Below are 22,731 nucleotides of genomic sequence, written 5' to 3' on the forward strand. Positions count from 1 at the left end.
TTGTTTTTTTTTTGTTTTTTTTTTTTTTTTTTTTTTTTTTTTTTTTAAATCTAAGTACATATTGATTTAATTTATTGAATTATCTTTATACCAACGAAATAAGCATTTAAGTGTTACTTACTTTATTATTTAAAAATTTGGACCTCATTTTTTGGTGATTTTTTTTCATCTCTTTTTGGAACTTGAAATTTTCCATGAAATCATACCACAGACATAACCACATAACGAGTATAACGATAACGACTCACCATGCTGGAGTAAATTTTGATATTATTGTGGCTATAACTACAACTGTTGCTTCACTTACCTTTCAGTTTTCAGTCGAGGGAAATTCGATATTTTCATTTACTTTTACGCCAAAAGGCTTACGCTCCTTTGTTGAGTTGTCTAAAGAAAGCTTACTTCTCATAGTTTTATTTTCATGTTCATATAATTATATTCTATTATCCCCGCTTCTTTATTATTATTTAGGCTAGCCCTTAAATTTGTTTGTATTTCAAAATATTATTTGTTCTTTATTAGGATTTCTTTACATTACAATATACATAATACAAATATCGTAGCCCTGCGCACCAGTTTCGCCCCTTGTTTTGTATTATTAAAATTCTTAGTATAAAATAAAAAGCGTCAAATAAAATATCAAATCCTGACTTTATTTTCCCAGAGAGTCAACCCGATCCACGATGAAACCGTACAACCTTTCCATCAGTCAGCGCTCTGCCACTCTGCCGTCCAATGCTTCTAACAAATGAGTAAGCTCAAGCTTCCTACGCCTCTGGTTGGTATTGTACGAATCCAGCAGGCCGGCGCTGGATTAGCTAGGGATACTTGGAAACTAGAGAGATAGCCTGAAATGTCAACAATTTAAAATTTAGTGAAGAAAATACCATCTGATGCTACATTCACTGAAGGCTGCTGAGTATTTGGGGTCTATGTAAGGGAGAAATAAAAGAAAAGCCTTTTCTTTCCAGTAAAGGTCTTTCTGCGTTTTACTCCAGACCTCAAACTATACCACCTAGCTAGGGATACTTGGAAACTAGAGAGATGGCCTGACATGTCAACAATTTAAAATTTAGTGAAGAAAATACCATCTGATGCTACATTCACTGAAGGCTGCTGAGTATTTGGAGTCTATGTAAGGGAGAAATAAAAGAAAAGCCTTTTCTTTCCAGTAAAGGTCTTTCTGCGTTTTACTCCAGACCTCAAACTATACCAGTCCAATCATCATGTAGTATTATTAGATACTAGCCTGGCAAACAACCCTAGAGTCATTGTTACCAAAAATATTTCTTTGTCTACTCTGAACTTGAAACTTGAAATGCATTTTAGATAACGTGATCATGTATTTTTAAACTATCTCCATTTCTAGGGATGTGATTTTACCGAGCCTTATTTGTTACATTTTTGTAATTTGTAGTATTATTAGATACTAGCCTGGCAAACAACCCTAGAGTCATTGTTACCAAAAATATTTCTTCGTCTACTCTGAACTTGAAATGCGTTTTAGATAACGTGATCATGTATTTTTAAACTATCTCCATTTCTAGGGATGTGATTTTACCGAGCCTTATTTGTTACATTTTTGTAATGTCTGTATTTTTTTATATTACAATTAGGTTGTATACGAATTTAAATATCTATTGTATGTATCAGAATCTTGATAGTCTTATGAAGGATTTCGTCTTTTGTCATAAAAAATCTCTTTTTTTTACCATTTCTTTTCTCTCTCTTGTAATTTTATTCTTGATCTTCCTCTCTGTTCTCTCAAGTCAGTTTTTTTTTAAACAGCCCTTTTCGTCTCCATCCTTCCCTTGCTTTATTTATTTAAGCATGAATATTTTAGTTCTGTTACCCCATAAGATTAGGCGGATTTAAATGAAAGTTTTGCAGAGTATAAAATAGTATAGATAAACAGCCCTTTTCGTCTCCATCCTTCCCTTGCTTTATGTATTTAAGCATGAATATTTTAGTTCTGTTACCCCATAAGATTAGGCGGATTTAAATGAAAGTTTTGCAGAGTATAAAATAGTATAGATGTGATTCTAATTTCTGTAGATAAGAGAACCCAAATCCCAATTGTTGCTATAAAAAAGCTTGGTTATGATTTTTAGAAGAATTTAAATAGGTACGTCTGAATTTTATTATTAAAGACTCTTCAATACTCTACAATGAAGAGTACCTAATTAATTGGTTGTGAAACTGAATGGAATATTGGCATCAAAGTTCCTTTCATTCTGCATAGTGTTTCATAATCTTTGCATTTAGTTGGCATTTGAAATAAACATTTTGTGATATTCCTATTGACGAGTAATTTAGCAATCCTGTGAATATTGTAGAGTTGATACTAGGTTTCAGAATGTTCATGTTACTATTGAAATTTTTAGTTATTTCTTCTTTACAGCATTTGTCACCAGATCTAACAGAAATGGTAGGTAAGAAGAATGAAATTTCATCTTTTATAATACATATTATATTTAAGGCCCAGAATTGAACTTTACTTTTACTTACCTAGGCAAATGTTCAGAATTTATTGACCTGCTTCTGCTTACCCATATCAATGTCATTATAGGAACATTGCTTAGTTGCTCAATTTTTGTACTTTTTGTAAGTGTAGGTAGATATCTTTTATTTTTTTACTTTCCATGCACTTTCAGTTTTCATATTACATAGTTCTGATCTATAAAGACAATATTTTGGAAAAGACACTGTCGTATCTGTTGTCAAAAAAGATGGTACGTATTTAAATAATAGATTCCGCAAATGTAGATCTTTTTTCTCTCACATCTTGTTTCCCTCCTCTTAAATACCCAATGTACATACTCCTGATTTTGGATATTCCACATCAGGTATGAGTTATTTAAAAATTAAAATTACCTATTGTTTTGGATTTGTTAAATATTTACTGTATATATTTTGTAATTTGAAATCCCATGTTATTGGTGAACAACATAACTCAAGCTAAAAACAGAGTGGAGCGGAGAGCATAGAGCATCGAGTTCGTAGAGGTAGGCCATTAATTCAAACCGCATAGATAGAGAGCAACAAGCTGGGCCCGTCCCTCCGGGAATTTTTTGGCCCATAGTTGGTTAAAGAAAATCACTACCTAATTTGTTTATTTGCGCCTTTAAATAAATATTTATTTATCATTATTATTTGGGCCTTTATTTAAAGGCACACATAATAATAATAATAATAAATAAATAAACTCGGATTAACCAATCTGATTGTTTTTTTTTTCCAAATTTTTAGCCAATCAGATTGCTTAAACCGAGATTAAAACTTAAATGGAGTTCGATTCGAACTCACTTTGTGGCCCCGGGGGCTGAAAGCCGGCAAAGGATATTAAAATGATAAAAACAAAACAAAGCAAGAAGTAAGTAAGTAGGTGAACAACATAACTCAAGCTAAAAACAGAGAGGAGCGGAGAGCATAGAGCATCGAGTTCGTAGAGGTAGGCCATTAATTCAAACTGCATAGATAGAGAGCAACAAGCTGGGCCCGTCCCTCCGGGAATTTTTTGGCCCATAGTTGGTTAAAGAAAATCACTACCTAATTTGTTTAATATTCAGTTTCTTATTATTATTGATTTGATTTTACTTTCATCCTTCATGTAATGATTTAAAATCAAGACTAGAGCCCGTTCTTCCTTTATTCCTTTTATATTGATTTGATTTTACTTTCATCCTTCATGTAATGATTTAAAATCAAGACTAGAGCCCGTTCTTCCTTTATTCCTTTTATTCCTAATAACTACCAATATAATGTTTAAGTCACCCATCCTAATATTGGCCTTGCTCGGCGTAGCTTTACATAGGTGACGATAAAACCGGTCTTAAATTATCGACTGAAGTGTTATCTAAAACTTTCTCGCTTTGAGTTCATAGGTCGTCGCGACAAATTTCGAGATCAGAGCTCATTTGTGTGAGAAAATGTGAAAAAAAAAATCCCACAATTACTCAATTAACTTTAAGTCACCCATCCATTTATTGGCCTTGCTCGGCGTAGCTTAACATAGGTGACGCTAAAACCGGTCTTAAATTATCGACTGAAGTGTTATCTATGTTTAAGTCGCCCATCCTTTTATTGGCCTTGCTCGGCGTAGCTTAACATAGGTAACGCTAAAACCGGTCTTAAATTATCGACTGAAGTATTATTTATCTAAAACTTTCTCGCTTTGAGTTCATAGGTCGTCGCGACAAATTTCAAGATCAGAGCTCATTTGTGTTGGTTTTCTGGACAAAATTTCATGTTCCTGTTAAAAAGACCTTTAATTTGATATATAGGTCGCCCAGGTTTGGATAAGTCCTGGTTTTCTGGACAAAATTTCGTGTTCCTGTTAAAAAGACCTTTAATTTGATATATAGGTCGCCCAGGTTTGGATAAGTCCTGGTTTTCTGGACAAAATTTCGTTTTCCTGTTAAAAAGACCTTTAATTTGATATATAGGTCGCCCAGGTTTGGATAAGTCCTTCTATGGGGTCAGACACACAGACAGACACCGAAGCGAATACAATAGTCCGTCCCTATACCTTTTATTATTACTATTGTAATTTAATAAAGGAAGGACGGGCTAAAAAGCTGTATGCTCTCCACTCCACTCTGTTTTTATGGAGACTTGGTAAAAAAAAAAAAAAAAAAAAAAAAAAACGCTCCTTACAGAGCTACAAAGAGGGTGCACAAAGTCGAAATATGTAGGTACATTATTTATTTACATAAATACACACACATTTTTCCTTTCTTTTTCTTAAAAGGAAAAGTATTTTCCGGTGTAAGGTCGTGACATCTTGCTTTTTGTCTTGTGTTCATCGAACCCCCGAATAACAGACTGAAATGTCACCATAGCTACCGCTCGTACCATCATCCCCCTTATCTACATAACTTGTTACTCCCGAGTGAAAGTTTCGGAGAGAACAACATTCCTATTTATCTTATCAAACCTTTAATTTTATTTCGTGTTTTGATGGTCGTCTTATTTTCGTGATTTTTTTTTTATTTATTTATTTTTTTATCTAAGTACATATTGATTTATTTTATTTAATTATCTTTATACCAACGAAATAAGCATTTAAGTGTTACTTACTTTATTATTTAAAAATTTGGACCTCATTTTTTGGTGATTTTTTTTCATCTCTTTTTGGAACTCGAAATTTTCCATGAAATCATACCACAGACATAACGAGTATAACGATAACGACCCACCATGCTGGAGTAAATTTTGATATTATTGTGGCTATAACTACAACTGTTGCTTCACTTACCTTTCAGTTTTCAGTCGAGGGAAATTTTAACCCCAAGTTCAGTCTGGTTTGGTTTTAAATATCTTTAATTTTCATTTCATCTTCATTTTAACTTTCAGCTGTTTTAACTTAAACCAAATAATTTTTAATCTTTTGGGAGAATGACCTAATGGCCAAGTTCCCGAAATTTGAAAACAACAATCTTTTCCATAATTGAATCTCGGAATAAAATAAAATGAAATATATCCTTTTTGAATTTACCAATCAATTGATGTGTGTAACACGTGTGTTTAAAATGATTTGAAAGGAAAGATTAAATCTCATCAATAAATAGGTATATCAAATTAGGCATCTCTATCAAAAAGCCCAGGCATTCCAAGGAAATGACATCTAATACGACTAGCAAGTCTGGTGACAAAGTTCAACATAATGTGGACGGCAATATTTTGGCCGAATATACAATACACAAGAGAATAGGCAAGGGTGCCTATGGTATTGTGTACAAGGCATATGATAAGAACAATAAGCAATATGTTGCTATTAAGAAAATATTCGAAGCTTTCCGTAACAAAACTGACGCTCAACGAACGTACCGAGAAATCTTGTTTCTCAAATCCTTTCAGCGGCATCCCAACATTATCACCATGTTGGATATTTACAAAGCTGTCAATAACAAGGATCTCTATGTTGTATTCGAGTACATGGAGAATGATCTGAACAAAGTAATACGAGATAAAATACTCAAAGACGTGCACATCAGATATATTATGTTTCAACTGTGCAATGGACTTTCCTATATTCATGCGTGTAAAGTGATGCATCGGGATTTGAAACCATCGAATATACTAATAGACAAGAGCTGTAGTATCAAGATAGGAGACTTGGGCCTGGCAAGATCTCTCAGTGACAGTAAAGAGTGTCTGACTGAATACATAGCCACTCGATGGTATCGCGCTCCTGAGATACTCATCTCGAATAGAAGATACACACATCATGTAGATATATGGAGCCTCGGTTGTATTCTGGCTGAGATGTTGCAGTCCAAGCCTCTGTTCCCAGGAGCGTCTACTAGTCACCAGCTCCAACTTATTGTCAATCTGGTTCGACCTAATCCTCCCCATGCTGACAAGTTCTATGCTGGATTCAAAAGTAAGCATGTACTTCTGTACAGTAAATCTACCTACATTAGTTTATGAGGGCTGTAAAAACCCAGAAAGGACATACGAGTTTGTGGATTTTTATTCAGTTTCTGGATTTTTTCAATGATGTTCTGACAAGATTTATGAACGATCACTTTTCCTCTAAACTATTTTAATAACAAAGCCTATCGCTTTTTATATGGTAAGTCTGAAAACTAATCTGTGTATTTTCACTTTTCAGATAAACCAGAAGAAGCTGTCGACTTGTTAAACCAAATTCTCGTCCTGAATCCAAGCGAAAGACCAGAAACAGATCAAATATTAGAACATAACTACGTGAGCAAATACTTTCCCAGCGCCACCCATGTTATTCCTCAAGTAACTCCTCATACTGTAGTACTAGACATAGATGATAATAATCAGCTCGAAATCAACGACTATCAGGATAAACTGTACGATATTGTCAAGAGTTGTAAGAAAAAGAAGTCTGTGAAGAGACTTAGTAAAGGTAATGCACTTGATAATACACTACGAGGACATTACAAAATTAAAGACGCGATAAGCTCGAAGTATACTAGTAGTGAGAAAGAAAACCAACAGAATAATAACAACACAGCTCCTTCCTATAAAAATGTCAATGTCAACACTACAGAATCTGTGCAAAGACGCGATAAGCTCGAAGTGTACTAGTAGTGAGAAAGAAAACCAACAGAATAATAACAACACAGCTCCTTCCTATAAAAATGTCAATGTCAACACTACAGAATCTGTGCAACACCCAGGAAATTGTGAAAACAACTCAACAGATAATCTGACTACAGCTAATCTTAGTGAAATTGATCATGTACAAAACAAGAAAGATTACATATCTTACAACAAGCAAAATGTTGTCAATTTTACTAACGATAAAACTAAAGCAAGGAAACAGCATGCACATACAGCAGTAGCAAATATTACAAATCAAGAGACGCCAGTTCTTGTCACGTCTAAAACTTATAATATCGATAAAAGTCACGTCAAGCATGTTAGCAAAACATGGCTAGATCCTGTCACGTATGAACCCAGCAAATCACGCACTAAGGATAAGAAAATTGAAAACATTAAGAACAGCAATAACACTATAGGGAAATACAATTATTCCGAGAAAACATTGTATGAACCAAAGCTTGATTTATCTAATCATAATGAGTTGAAAACAAATAATGACCATTGTACTGTTACAAACCCTACCTCAGCTATTTCTTGTGAAGATCTTGATTCGATCCTCGAAAATCAAACCCCTTACTGCTCTGAATATAACTTTGACGGAAAGAAACCTCAAAGCGATATGAAATATTATCAAAATGTTCAAGATATTAATAATAAACACAACATAGGAGACACACATTTAATTGAACCTTCGTTACCTTATTGTCCATCCCCTAGTCAGAAAAGACAAACTCGACATTGTCTTGACACCTGTGGAAATACATACAATCCTTGCTATGGAATCAATGTGAAAATACCACAAGTTCGCGTCAAGAAAAATAAAGATATAATGAGAATGTCCAATGTTCCGAATGGGGGCATTAAAAATGGACCTGTCCTTGCTACACGTCAAGCCCATTCTAGCAAATGTATGAATTTGAAATCTATAGGAAAAACACCCGACATAGGAAACAAAATGTGTCGCAGACAAATGCATGGTGGTGGTGGATTTAATATCTACTAAATTTGAAATCTATAGGAAAAACACCCGACATAGGAAACAAAATGTGTCGCAGACAAATGCATGGTGGTGGTGGATTTAATATCTACTCAGGAAAAACACCCGACATAGGAAACAAAATGTGTCGCAGACAAATGCATGGTGGTGGTGGATTTAATATCTACTTGACAAATGGTGAAACCAATAGCAACATTTCAGAATACGAAATATATGAAAATGGTAAGCTGGTACAAGCCTGCATTGGCAACAGTACAGCTGATGGGAAAGCTAATAAAAATAACAGACATGTGAAGGCTAATGTGACAAGTAGTAAACATACAAATGGAGATATAACATTTCAGAATACGAAATATATGAAAATGGTAAGCTGGTACAAGGCAACAGTACAGCTGATGGGAAAGCTAATAAAAATAACAGACATGTGAAGGCTAATGTGACAAGTAGTAAACATACAAATGGAGATATTCATAGTGTCAAAAATAGCATTATCACTGACACTTATGAAGATGAAAATTATCTAGCTTTTGGTAACACCTATGCAAATTCTATTCAGCATTTTGAAAATGGAGTAAAAAAATGTAAAAATATCCAGATGTATAATAAGAATGATCATAAATATAACAATGGAACTCCACAAGTCTACAGTGTACCATCTAGGCAACATGGGAGTGAGACCAAAAATGATATGTACGTTCAAACTAACGAGAGAAGGTATAGTGACAATTCTGTACAAAGTAGTTATCTACAAAATAATGAAAAAGGTGAAATTTGCAATGGAGAAAATCATAGGAAACTAAAAACACCTCAAAATAACCATCGAAATTACTACAATGAACTATTAGACAAGCACTCAGATAAAGATGAGCAAAAACAATATCTACACAAAAACTGTGTGTTCGACAAGATCATGAACTACTATAACAACAACAGTTGTTATGTTACAAATACCTATGTAAAAAACAAAAACCAAACACACAAACGAGCAATCACATCTGATACCAAGCAATACCTCGATGGAAGTAATGAAGATGCTGCTAAAGATAATGCAAACCTAGCAAATAGTGAAGGAAAGAACATATTCCAGTGTTTCAAGACGAACAAGACCAAAGTGAAGAAATATTTTGACTACAATGCACAGATCAGTGACAAACTCAATAACATGCACAAGTTATCTGTGCTCAACTTTAACGTTACACCAATTAGTATGGATGATTCTGATATTAATGGCGATTTGGATGAAATCCAGTTTGACAGGCATGGAGTACTCAAAGACACTGAACTAAGTGATAATCATGTACGACTACTGAAACCTGATCTCAATGAGTATGTGACGTCCGATATTGGCGTAAGTGTTAGGTCTCCAGGTATCTCGTTCTGTATGCATTGGTGAAATAAAATAGTAACTTTGTTATCATGCTTTGTTCCTTCTATGATATTTTTATGCAGTTTTATGATCAGGAGATGATTTCCTCTGTTATTATTTAAGCTAAGAAAAATTTCATGTGTAGGTACTCTGAGTCAAGAGTGTTTGGTAATTTTGGAAAAAAAAAATAAAAAAAAGTAAATAGTAGTTTTCCCAGAAATGCAAATAAATGAAAAAGAAACATTTCCCATTTACATAACTGTATATATCTGTTGTTTTGTTTATTTTTTATTATTGTTTTTCGTTTTGTTCTGTCTTCCACGCTTCCATTCAGCCTGGTAGTAATGTCGCATGATTATCATGTAGGGTGGTAGATAAAACTTTCTTTCCTTTTCCCATAATTTTATTAATCTATACCTTAGTAGCGCGGTCAAATTCCTTTGACTTGGCGGGGCGAAACGCTACCGTGCTCCGACCCGTCCGTCATAAGTCATAAGGACGCTTTCATATCATAACTATGTTTGTTATTTTTGAGAAAGTTTGGGGATTTAGAAAATTCAAGTTATTTAAAAAGCATAATAGACAAAACTTGAACTTTTATAAAGGTAATTTAATCAAACAAGACAGAAAATTTACCCAGTTCAGTCATACTCATTCTATGTAAAAGCTCAAGTAAGATAGGTACATCCTGTAGGAACCCAATGGAAATGTCTATAACAAACATCTCATAAAACATAAATTATCTGCTTGCATGTTAAACTCTTAGTCATTCCTTGTACTGTCTCATTTATTACTAATATCAATATATTCATGCAAATGGAATATCATCAAAAAGTTTCTCCTACTTTCTGTCAGGCATCATCATGCTTGCTCGTCTTTTTGTACTTTCTATCCTGTAAATTCTATTTCTATCTTCTATCCGTTGAATAGGATTGAAAATTTTGAAATGGTTTGAAGTATTGTGCATGTTACATTGGGTTTCATATTGACATATATGTACCTACGAGCTATCTCGTTTGATAGCTTTATGCGATTTGCTATGGTGCCTCTAATACCGAATTTTATTTTCATGAATTCTTATTCCGAGCACTTTCTCTTACAGGGTGTCGAATAAAAGTTCACAAAGATCATCTCAACGGGAAAGAAGAGGCCATAGCCCCGTGCAAGCTGCACTGTGATCCTAACTCTGCCAAAGAAATGCTCCTCCTAGCACCCAGCACGGATGACCAGAAGTTATGGGTGCAGAGATTGAGCAAGAAGATACAGAAGTGTGGATACAAGGCGAACACACTGAGCGATGGAGTCAAGATTTCACCGCGGTAAGTGATATTACTTTCTATTACCCCTACGTATAGGGAATCTGTACAAGGTAATTAGAAAGTATTGCAATCGGTCCAAATTTTCAAAATCGGGAAGTGGGTGGAAACATGCGTTTTAGGGTCCCCTGAGCCCAAAAAAGTGTTTTTTTTTTTCGAATTTCGTTACAAATCCGATCCATGTGTTAAGTGGTAGTTAGTTTTTAAGTTTCCGTCCTTTATGAATGTTTTCATTATAATTAGACCTCGATCTTGATGAACAAATTTCAAGTACATCTAAGACGGTTAAATTTATCTTTCTTTCCTCCTCCATCGCCATTTATCGGAAACACCGGGACCAAATCGGTTCGCAAACTTGTAGCCCCAAAGATCATCTCAACGGGAAAGAAGAGGCCATAGCCCCGTGCAAGCTGCACTGTGATCCTAACTCTGCCAAAGAAATGCTCCTCCTAGCACCCAGCACGGATGACCAGAAGTTATGGGTGCAGAGATTGAGCAAGAAGATACAGAAGTGTGGATACAAGGCGAACACACTGAGCGATGGAGTCAAAATTTCACCGCGGTAAGTGATATTACTTTCTATTACCTCTACGGTATGGGGAACCTGTACAAGGTAATTAGAAAGTATTGCAATCGGTCCAAATTTTCAAAATCGGGAAGTGGGTGGAAACATGCGTTTTAGGGTCCCCTGAGTAAAATATTTCTTCTTGAGAAGATCAAGTGTAGTAGAGGAGACGCTTTCGTTTTATACGACCTTACCAGATAAGCGAGAGAACTGTTCTTAATATCTGCACTATGACTAAGGTTCACCTCTTCAGTTCCTACTTCATCTGATAGCTTAGCAAAGTCCCATAACTTCACACTACAGTCTTGTCCAGAGGATGCCAGTATGTTTCCATCTCTACTGAAGCATAGAGCTCTCACGACATCCGTATGTCCTGTGAGTAAGGTGAGAAGATGTCCATTGCTAAGATCCCACATATGTACATTCCCATCTCCTCCTGCTGAGGCGAGAAATCGGCCACACACAGAGAAGCTCAGGGCATACACAGGGGCCTTGTGTCCTGTTAGTAATCGTACATGGGACCCTGTCACACAATCCCAGAGTCTAATCGTGCGATCACTAGACCCGGTAGCAACGTAGTTGGAATTAGGATGAAACTGAACACAATCCACGTCCGAGTAATGACCGACGAATAAACGCAAGGGATGATACGAGTCTGTCGCCCATAGTCTGGCCATACGATCATGTCCTGCAGAGGCAAAGTAATACCCATGCGGGGAGAACTTGATATCCCATACAGGGTGACCATGTCCCTTGTAAACCACGAGACAGCGCCACAGGAGCAAACTCCACAGTCGAATAGTGTTATCTTGAGAACAGGATAATAATAATGATCTATCAGGAGAGAAGGATAGCTTCCTGACAGGACCTTCATGTCCCACCAGAGTTCTAGTAGTCTCAGCATTTCTCTCATCCATAATCCTCACGAGTATATCATCACATTCCATCTCAATGTCTTGTAACTGATCCGAACTTTTCATAGCTTTCAGCTTCTGAGGTACAAGACTCCACAGCTTGATATAACTCTCAGAGAATCCTACAGCGAGGATACTGACGTCCTCTGATATTTCAGCACAGGTTACTTGTTGTCGTGCGTTGAGTAGAGTATAGCAGGCAATGGAGGGGAGGGATTCAGGACCCAGGGTAACACGCTTCGTTGCCTCACGGAGTGCTTTTAATTTGTCAATCTGAAATAAAGAAAAATAAACGGTTCTAAATTAAAATTAAAGGGGGGATGCAAATATGCATAACTAACCAGAATTATCGTATGGAGTCCCCAGAACATTAGTGCCATGTGAACTTTGTCTACATTATACGAACCTCTAGATCTAGATGATAATATCTGTTCCCTATCAATAAAGACCAGTGTGTGTATGAATATGAATCAATCCTACCTTTTCTGAATCTTTCAGGGGAACCTCTAGATGATAATATCTGTTCCCTATCAATAAAGACCAGTGTGTGTATGAATATGAATCAATCCTACCTTTTCTGAATCTTTCAGGGGCGGCAAGGGTATCCGATCCACGGGGGGTGCGTTGGGGTCTGATTTTGTCTTCTTGGAAAACATCGAGTCTTTCTTGGCCTTCTTTTTCTTCGGCTTGTCTCCCCCCTCTCCTGCCTCTTCCTCGTCATCATCAGGCACGGCAATGGTATTCTGTAAGTCAGGTTCGCGCGGCATACCGTAGTAGATCTTGGCTTTGTTATCTTGCCGTGTGGCCTCGCCTGTGAGCCCCCCGGACACCGAGGCGATATGAACCTTGCTTCGAGCCGCGCCTGAAATGGTATCAAATGAAAATTATTCAGTCAGAATAATAAATTGATCGCCAGCCTAGTTAGCTTGGTTGGTAGCGCGTCTGCCTTGCAAGCGCTAGGCCGCGGGTTCGATTCCCGCCCGGGGCGGATTTTATCTTGAAGGGATAAGGTTCGTTCTCGGAACTGCTGGCTTTCTCCTATCCTGTCTTCCATTTCTCTTCGATTTCGGGAAGATAAGACCTTAGCATTTACAGTTTCCTCAGTCAAATCTCTTTAACCGGAACTTTATTTATTTATTTATTTGCAATTTTAACAAATTCACAGTTTACAACATGTTTACAATAACAGATTATACACATGATAACAATACAGAGTTTAAGCTTATAAATATATAACATCATAGAATAATCTATTATTTTGTTTTCTTTGCTTTCTCCTATCCTGTCTTCCATTTCTCTTCGATTTCGGGAAGATAAGACCTTAGCATTTACAGTTTCCTCAGTCAAATCTCTTTAAGAAGAAGTCTGTGATCTTCGTTACTCTCCAGCGCACTATGCTACTCTCTATATTTTCAAAGTGGATTCACATGGTAAAGGGATAAAGGTACCAGGAAGGTGGAAATCTCATAAGCCCAGAGTGCCCTTTGATGTATTTAAATAATAGATTCCGCAAATGTAGATCTTTTTTCTCTCACATCTTGTTTCTCTCCTCTTAAATACCCAATGTACATACTCCTGATTTTGGATATTCCACATCAGGTACGAGTTATTTAAAAATTAAAATTACCTATTGTTTTGGATTTGTTAAATATTTACTGTATATATTTTGTAATTTGAAATCCCATGTTATTCACATGTTTTGTATTATTTGCAGAGAAAAGACGGATCCATCCTAATATTATTCTTTACCTACGGTTGTATATTTTGATCAATTGAGTACAACTGTAATACCTATGTGTTTGCAGCATGATGTAAAAGTTCCATGCCTGTCCTGTGTCAATTTGAATCTCTTACCTTTGAAGAATGAGTATAATAGAACATGAAATAAGAAGCAATTTGCAAAATTAAAGTAAATAAAAAACTATATACATATGTATGTACATTTATTTTACTTATAAATTAAAAGTCCGGTACATACAAGTATGTATTTCTACTACACTAGTGCTTGGGTTAAAATGGCCGAGGCTTTAACCTCGCCCAGTGGTGATATTTTACTTTCTTCTCTATTACTCAAGGCTATTTGTCAGTTTTCATGCAATTTCGATACAGTGACACTAGACTAGGATTATAAGTTTAACCCCAGCTAAGTGTAGGTAGGTACATTTTGATCAATAATTACAACCAAATAAGGCATTTTACTTTCTTCTCTATTACTCAAGGCTATTTGTCAGTTTTCATGCAATATACAGTGACACTAGACTAGGATTATAAGTTTAACCCCAGCTAAGTGTAGGTAGGTACATTTTGATCAATAATTACAACCAAATAAGGAAAGTAACAAAATAGTCCTTAGCAACATCACCATTTCCAAACTCATTTTATTTCCCATGCTTTGATATTTTAAATTTCAATCCGTCTGTACGAAGTCTCTACTTTTACGATATAATTTATATAAAAATTAATGTAAAATGAAAATCTATAAAATATACTACCATTATTATATTACCTATACATAATAAATCAATATGATGATTATAAACAATAAAATTGTGTTTTATTGTCGATCTTGAAAGGTCCCAAGGAGGCGAAATTTTCAAAAGTCTCAAAATGCGTTGTTTTACCATTAGAAGCTTAGCATATGCAAGTACCCTGGATCTGGTCTATTCATACCCCGCGGCTTAACTTTTAAAGTTCAACTTTTTGTTTTACCATTAGAAGCTTAGCATATGCAAGTACCCTGGATCTGGTCTATTCATACCCCGCGGCTTAACTTTTAAAGTTCAACTTTTTACGCACTATGCTACTCTTCTCTCTATATTTTCAAAGTGGATTCACATGGTAAAGGGATAAAGGTACCAGGAAGGTGGAAATCTCATAAGCCCAGAGTGCCCTTTGAGCCAATTATGAATACTAGTACTGTCTAGTTCTCAAGACAATTTTGATATCCATCGTTTGTGGCAAAGTGATTCAAGAGGTAAACTTAACAGAGAGATTATTTTTAAAAATAAATATAAATATCTCCTACCTTCATACATATCAAAGTAAAGATGCTCTTGTACTATATTCAACAGTACAGTGTGTTTTTTCTCCTGCAAATGTCGCTTAAGTAAGGACAGAGTGTCACGGGACATTCGAATGATGAATTCTGTGGATCTGAAATACAAAAGGTAAAAAGAAAACGCAGTTCTTAGTACATACAGACTCACTGACTGCACAGAAGAAAAGTAATACCCATCACAGGGTGTTTTCAACTTGAGAAAGGGCATTTCTCCAAGATCGTTGCGTATGTACGCGATACATATTAGCGCAAAATTGTAGGACGTAACATTTGCAAAAACATCGCAGCGGTGACTCTTTTTTTTTTTTTTGTAGCACCATTTCTTTTCTCTCTCTTGTAATTTTATTCTTGATCTTCCTCTCTGTTCTCTCAAGTCAGTTTTTTTTTAAACAGCCCGTAGCAATGAAACAATTGCTACATTAGACTCGTGTGGTCTGTGTTGTAGTATAGTCATCAGATGGACAAGAAGTTGGGATGTAGCAATGAAACAATTGCTACATTAGACTCGTGTGGTCTGTGTTGTAGTATAGTCATCAGATGGACAAGAAGTTGGGAGACATGTAGTACCAGGAAGATTACCCAAGAGATATCTGAGATCAAAAAGTAACTTTACCTGAACGTTTCCGCGATTTCATTGGTTCGAATCTGGTCCCTCTTGGTCACTGATGAAAGTTTCCTGAGATCTTCTTGATAGTGAGGTTCATGATCCATAAGGTGTTTGTGAAGCATCTCGGTAGCTTGGTGCTCATGACCATTGTAAACAAGTTCTATGTACATGTGTACGAGGACAGGGTAGAGGACAAGGCCTAGCTCATACTGAAAAATAATAATATTGATGATACCTAAATTAATACTTGAATTGTGGTCAAATTTTCAAAATATGGCACAAGCTTATTTAAACTGAGATTGCACCTGATTACCAGGCAATTATCTTGAACACTACACCTCTGAGGTTATTCAAAGTTATATTTTGTTCCCAATTAGTAATTGGATTACCTATGTTTCTTAGAAAGGCAGAATATCCCTCAATGATAAATTTAAATGACCAATGGGTCATTTTGATACCAAAGTGACAATGTGTAAGTAACTTACTTTGTACACATCTAAAGAATTCTCAATAAATTTCTTCAAGTCCTGATAGGCATCTTCATACAGGTTTGGATCTCCCTCACTCTCGTATGCCGACAATAGATCTCCAATTTCAGAATCATTTGGATCAATGCCCAAATCATTCACATTGATTTCTTTCTTCAGCTGCTCCTCGGTGCCTCTTAAATTGTACTGACGGAGAAGTTTCAACATGGTGATGAGTGTGTTCTTATCGGGTGCCTTGCCTGATTGTTTAGATGTCTGCGATGGAGGTGGAGTGTGATATGGGGAAGGGACTTGCTGAGGCTGAAACAAAATAGTAAAAATAAATATCATTAGATCTAGTAAATGAAGGGAGTCCCTTTCAAAATAGACTGGGAGAGCAAACAGTTGATATCAAATAGAACTTATTTTAGCATGTGATGTTAGAACTCATAATATTATTCTAGTGATTACACAGAACCAAAAAATATTTCAATATTTTGGAGGGAATTGAACCAGGTATTTCCAGTGAACAAGTCTACTGTGATATACACACAGCTAGATAAAACAAAAAAGACAGTGAAAATTACATCCAGTACACTAACCAGCATTCAGAGAGGTTGTTGAAGAAGTAAAAATCAGAAAGAATTCTTATTTATACCATCAACAATAAAATCAGTAAGTTGATCAAATACCTACCTGTGCAGGAGGCTGAGGAGAAGGTGCTTGAGTGTGTGGCGATAAACTGTGCTGTTGAATTGGGGACATCATGTTCTGATGCTGTGGAGAAACTGGTGGTTGTTGAGGTGACAAGGTTTGTTGAATTATCGGAACTGAGTGAAAAGATTCCTGAGGTGGATCATCCATTAAGGATGGTAGTTGATCCATGTTTACCTGAAAAAAAAAGAGTACATTGTTAGATAGGATTTGGGAGAGGAAAGGACAATTAAAAGATTAGAAAGTTAGATTACCGTGCACAAGATTTAAATGGTTTTGAACTTGAAGATAAGATTGATAACAGTGACTCAATGGTGACTGATGGGGATTTTTCTCTCCCTGTTTGCTAAGTTAATGAAATTCGTGCTGTAACTTTATCAATGAACAGTTGACAATTATACATACATATAATGCATTGTATGTACAATGTACATACACTGTCTCATAAAATTTTCCACAAATTCAATACAATCAACTTTTTACTGGAAGGCTAAACTTTTAAAGTTCTAAACTAAATGCTTGTTTCCTGCATAAAAACTGTAGATGGGTAAAAGTTGATTAGTAAAAATAAAAGTACTTAAAGTTGTATTGAATTTGTGGAAAATTTTATGAGACAGTGTATGTACAAGTACATTGTACATACAATGCATTATATGTATGTATAATTGTCAACTGTATATTGATAAAGTTACAGCACGAATTTCATTAACTTAGCAAATAATGTAATGCAAAGTTAAAATATTTTAAAGAAGAGTCATATAATTCATAAGCAAAAAAACATGTAAAGTTTTTGATGCAACATGAATCATTATTAAAATAGAAAATACCTGTAATAAGCAGTGATGGTACAAAGCAACATATTGATAAAGTTACAGCACGAATTTCATTAACTTAGCAAATAATGTAATGCAAAGTTAAAACATTTTAAAGAAGAGTTATATAATTCATAAACAAAAAAACATGTAAAGTTTTTGATGCAACATGAATCATTATTAAAATAGAAAATACCTGTAATAAGCAGTGATGGTACAAAGCAACACGAAGAATTTATTTTGAAAAGGGTTTCTTTGGTGGTTGTGATGGTGGTAGTTCGCAACGAAGAATTCACCATGGAGAAAATTTATAGCTTTGAATTTCCAGTCCCCGTTTGTGCCGTTGGCTAGGGTATTGGATTTGTAATGAGTTTGCACGGTCTTGGAATAAAGGAGTGGATAGGAATCCGAGTTGTGGTCACCCTAACAGATAGCAGCATGAATATGAGAAATTGTTCTAAAAGATTAGAAAGTTACATTACCATGCACAAGATTTAAATGGTTTTGAACTTGAAGATAAGATTGATAACAGTGACTCAATGGTGACTGATGGGGATTTTTCTCTCCCTGTTCTTGAAGTAGGTGGGAGGGGAAAAGATCAGCTGATGGTGCATTCGGTGCAAAGATAATGTGTGTTCCACATTCACACAATCTCGTTAATGGGCGAGTTTGCACGGTCTTGGAATAAAGGAGTGGATAGTAATCCGAGTTGTGATCACCCTAACAGATAGCAGCATGAATATGAGAAATTGTTCTATAAACATAAAGTGATTTTGACATAGTTCATCAAAATTGGTCAAATAATAAGAGTGACTTATCCAGATGTCCAATGAATAGGTCTTGGGGATAGGTATTCAAGAGCTGAGCGGGAGACAGGGAAACACTTCAAGTGCCAGTTCTTAGCTGCTGTTGGGCCTGATGGTAGGTAGGTAAAGAGGTACTTACCTGCTGAAATATAGGTACAGGGAGAGGAAATCCCCTCTGAAATCACACAGATAATCAGATATTACCCTTTATATTTATAACAGTTAAATTATTTTTGGACTTTTGATTTTTTGCGGTTTTGCCCGTTTTGCGCTTCTGCAATGCGATATGCGATATTCCATATAATATTCGATTAATCGGAAAAATAAATCGAAATATCGAGTCAGCTTTAGGTTGAGCTGGGCCGGGCCCAAAGCCCCGAGATTTCTTTTTTTGTTTTATTTCGAGTGAAAAATTTTTAAAAAATGTTTGGTAAAAACGGAATTGTTTTATTTACTTCATAAATTTACAAAAATCATAATAAAATGCTTTTTCCTTTTCTTTTTTTTTTTCGAAAATAAAATTTTCCCAAATGAAAAGTTATTTCATGGAATAGGGCCCAGCTTTTCATAATCGAATTTTTCCTATCGAAAAAAATCGATTAATCGAATCGAATGTCCGTTTGTTTTGATTTGTGTTTTTTTTTTTCTTTTTAGTCAGTCACAGTCACAGGTCACAGGTACTGATCATAGTGCGTTGATAGAAGGAGTAAGGAGTTGTGTGTGTGATTGTGTGCAACTGGGAATTATTTTAATTTTTAGTATTTTTTCTTGTAGTGAGTAGTGTAGTGGGCAGCAGTTTGCCGGTTAATAACTTAACTATAGGAGTACTTTATTTCAATTAATATTATTTTTTAAAATTTCAAGTTTTGCCAGCATTGAACTGATACCAGTTTTTTTCTTCCTCTAAAAACGTCTGTTTCTCCTGTAGTGTTTTTCTTCTTACCCTGAGTTCTTTTTCATTTTACTTATTGTGGTGTAAATGGTGTGGTCTGTGCTTAAATTATTCATTTCTGTCAGGATTCCATCTGGAAAATTGTGAGAACAAGGAGATCAATTCTATCCATTTTGTAAATCTCACAGGGAAATTTTAGGTAAGTCAAAATTAACCCACTTCTGCAAGAAGCTACTTTTCTCTCTATCTGTCACCAGTCATTACTCATTAGCTCATCATTTACTATAGACTTTTTGCATGAAACATCTGCTATATTGAACCATTCCATCCCCATTACCCCCATCAGACAGTTGAGAGAAATAAAACACCCCAATCCAATGGGGTGCTGGATCAATACACCTGAAATTAACCCATTGAAATTTACCCAAATATTTGGTACTTGTAACAAACTTTTGTTGCCTCTTGTACCTACTAGGTACTTACCTAAATATCTGAATTCTGAAATATTTTTTAACATCTAGAATTTAAAAAAAAAGTCCATCCAAGCTAGGGCCCTCTTCAATGTTGTGGGTAGGTAAGGTACATACAGGTACCTATGTGACATTTCCAACACATCCATTTTCATTGTAAAGTACCTACATAAAGGTTAAGAGCTACCTCACAAAATCTTCCTAAAATATTTTATATGAGCATGCTTTAGCTTCAATGGAATTTGATAAAAATAATAATAATAATAATAATAATAAATAAAAATATTATATATAAATTTATCATCTAGCCCTCTCTTAAGTCAGTCTATTTGTACCTATATAAAATATTGTTCACTTGTGGAAGAACTTGAGTACCTAGTCCTTTTTGTCCATTTTATTACAAGTCAAGCAACTAGTTATCTACCAAGGTACATAAGTATTCCACTCCAAGAGATGTTTCAATAATTATTTAACCAGATGTGGTAAGGTAGCTCTCCTTCACTTTTACCTTTTAATATTTTCATGGCCCTTGTGTTTATAACTAGTAGTGCCTACCCAAGTAATACTTGGTAATAATAAGTACTTAAGTACATTTGTCATACTTGAGTTTGTATTACTTACTTACTCACTCTGTTCAATAGCTAATGAAAACCCATGGCACACCCAACCCTTTGCAATTGTAATATTTCAACTTGAAACTAAGGTACTTACTTACCTTCCATAAGTCCATAAGTAAGTACTTACCTGGTTTAATAAAATTAAGTTCAATGTTAAGAACCCAGCATTGATCAAACAGTAGGTAGTAAATAAGTACCCACCTACTTATAAAGGTCTGGTTTGTTCTTTTTTGTTGAAATGTTGAAATCTATTGACCTCTTCCAAAAAGTTGTTAAGTAATACTTGGTAATAATAAGTACTTAAGTACATTTGTCATACTTGAGTTTGTATTACTTACTTACTCTGTTCGATAGCTAATGAAAACCCATGGCACACCCAACCCTTTGCAATTGTAATATTTCAACTTGAAACTAAGGTACTTACTTACCTTCCATAAGTCCATAAGTAAGTACTTACACTACTTACCTGGTTTAATAAAATTAAGTTCAATGTTAAGAACCCAGCATTGATCAAACAGTAGGTAGTAAATAAGTACCCACCTACTTAAATAGCTAATGAAAACACATGGCACACCCAACCCTTTGCAATTGTAATATTTCAACTTGAAACTAAGGTACTTACTTACCTTCCATAAATCCATAAGTAAGTACTTACCTGGTTTAATAAAATTAAGTTCAATGTTAAGAACCCAGCATTGATCAAACAGTAGGTTGTAAATAAGTACCCACCTACTTATAAAGGTCTGGTTTGTTCTTTTTTGTTGAAATGTTGAAATCTATTGACCTCTTCCAAAAAGTTGTTTTATCCTTAGCATCATATTTATTGATTTCTTTTTTTATTGTCCTAGGCAGGTCCCTAAGTAAGTAAATATACGAAATTACTGACCTACTGGCAAAAGTACCTAAATAATTTGGTATTGATAACTACTTACTTTCCTACTTAGGGAATTATTAAACCTTTTTGAACACTCCTCTTCTAAGAGTAATTTGGTATTGATAACTACTTACTTTCCTACTTAGGGAATTATTAAACCTTTTTGAACACTCCTCTTCTAAGATTTATCATATAAACATCAGCACCTACTTACTTTACCTACAGGGTTAATAGATTTTATTGATGAGTAAATATCTGACGCTCGCTCCGAGAACAATATTAAACCTTTTTGAACACTCCTCTTCTAAGATTTATCATTATAAACATCAGCACCTACTTACTTTACCTACAGGGTGGGTTAATAGATTTTATTGATGAGTAAATATCTGACGCTCGCTCCGAGAACAATAGAGTATCGAAGGGAAGCCTCCATGGTCTTCACGGGTACTTGAAGATGACTCCTAATCCCAGGGTCACCCAAGAGAACAATAAACAAGATGAATAATGAATATGTAGGTATTTATCATTCACCAAAATCGTTAACCTTGCAGTGCTCCGAGAACAATAGAGTATCGAAGGGAAGCCTCCATGGTCTTCACGGGTACTTGAAGATGACTCCCAATCCCAGGGTCACCCAAGAGAACAATAAACAAGATGAATAATGAATATGTAGGTATTTATCATTCACCAAAATCGTTAACCTTGCAGAAATATAGGTACAGGGAGAGGAAATCCCCTCTGAAATCACACAGATAATCAGATATTATTACCCTTTATAACAGTTAAATTATTTTTGGACTTTTGATTTTTTGCGGTTTTGCCCGTTTTGCGCTTCTGCAATGCGATATGCGATATTCCATTTCATACTTCACTCTGCTAGGCTGCCTGTATTTGTAAGTACTTCCAATAAATAAAAAGTACTACTCACTTGGCTTCCAGTCAGTTTTCTGTAGGATTTGTTCATCTAGCGAAGATCTGGTGTGTTCTGTACTGATGTTAAGGTTGCAACTTGTATTTAAGGTTGTACCTACAATATTTCTGTACCAATGTACTTAGGTAGTTTAGGCATCCTGTTTATGTAATGGTAGAGACTTCGACTTCACTTGGCTTACAGTCAGTTTTCTGTAGGATTTGTTCATCTAGCGAATATCTGGTGTGTTCTGTAGTGATGTT

At 35.3% G+C, this 22,731-nt stretch overlaps 3 protein-coding genes across 3 annotated transcripts in view; 2 read left to right on the forward strand and 1 right to left on the reverse strand.

Moving 5' to 3' along the window:
- Nucleotides 1-5,619: 5,619 nt before the first annotated feature.
- LOC103524217 (extracellular signal-regulated kinase 2) lies at nt 5,620-8,086 on the forward strand. Its single transcript, XM_008489226.1, has 3 exons — nt 5,620-6,385; nt 6,617-6,883; nt 7,158-8,086. The coding sequence occupies exons 1-3, from the start codon at nt 5,620-5,622 to the stop codon at nt 8,084-8,086; spliced, it is 1,962 nt and encodes a 653-aa protein (XP_008487448.1).
- Nucleotides 8,087-11,440: 3,354 nt separating this feature from the next.
- Nucleotides 11,441-22,389, reverse strand: LOC103524219 (transcription initiation factor TFIID subunit 5). Its single transcript, XM_026833331.1, has 7 exons — nt 22,264-22,389; nt 17,070-17,267; nt 16,392-16,694; nt 15,913-16,115; nt 15,267-15,394; nt 12,814-13,103; nt 11,441-12,514 (listed from the first exon to the last, which is right to left on the reverse strand). Exons 2-7 carry the CDS (start codon nt 17,256-17,258, stop codon nt 11,441-11,443), a joined length of 2,187 nt encoding a protein of 728 aa, XP_026689132.1. The 5' UTR covers nt 17,259-17,267; nt 22,264-22,389.
- The window catches only part of LOC103524197 (tribbles homolog 3), a 38,099-nt gene continuing 34,739 nt past the window's right edge, over nt 19,372-22,731 (forward strand). Inside the window, exon 1 of the mRNA XM_008489207.3 lies at nt 19,372-19,796. The gene's annotated coding sequence lies outside the window, so the exon portion shown is untranslated. The remainder of the gene's footprint in view (nt 19,797-22,731) is intronic.

This window comes from Diaphorina citri, unplaced genomic scaffold (genome assembly GCF_000475195.1).
Source record: "Diaphorina citri unplaced genomic scaffold, Diaci psyllid genome assembly version 1.1 scaffold88, whole genome shotgun sequence".
Taxonomy (NCBI): domain Eukaryota; kingdom Metazoa; phylum Arthropoda; class Insecta; order Hemiptera; family Psyllidae; genus Diaphorina; species Diaphorina citri.

What these genes read in the sequence shown, in the direction of transcription:
- LOC103524217 (XM_008489226.1), top strand. Translation starts at nt 5,620, where the DNA reads ATGACATCTAATACGACTAGCAAGTCTGGTGACAAAGTTCAACATAAT. An exon ending in GTTCTATGCTGGATTCAAAA is followed by an intron (nt 6,386 to 6,616) that starts GTAAGCATGTAC and finishes TTCACTTTTCAG; the next exon opens with ATAAACCAGAAGAAGCTGTC. An exon ending in TGTGAAGAGACTTAGTAAAG is followed by an intron (nt 6,884 to 7,157) that starts GTAATGCACTTG and finishes TGCAACACCCAG; the next exon opens with GAAATTGTGAAAACAACTCA.
- LOC103524219 (XM_026833331.1), bottom strand. Translation starts at nt 17,258, where the DNA reads ATGGATCAACTACCATCCTTAATGGATGATCCACCTCAGGAATCTTTT. An exon ending in CTCCTCAGCCTCCTGCACAG is followed by an intron (nt 16,695 to 17,069) that starts GTAGGTATTTGA and finishes ATTTTGTTTCAG; the next exon opens with CCTCAGCAAGTCCCTTCCCC. An exon ending in CCCTGAAAGATTCAGAAAAG is followed by an intron (nt 12,515 to 12,813) that starts GTAGGATTGATT and finishes TCTTTATTTCAG; the next exon opens with ATTGACAAATTAAAAGCACT.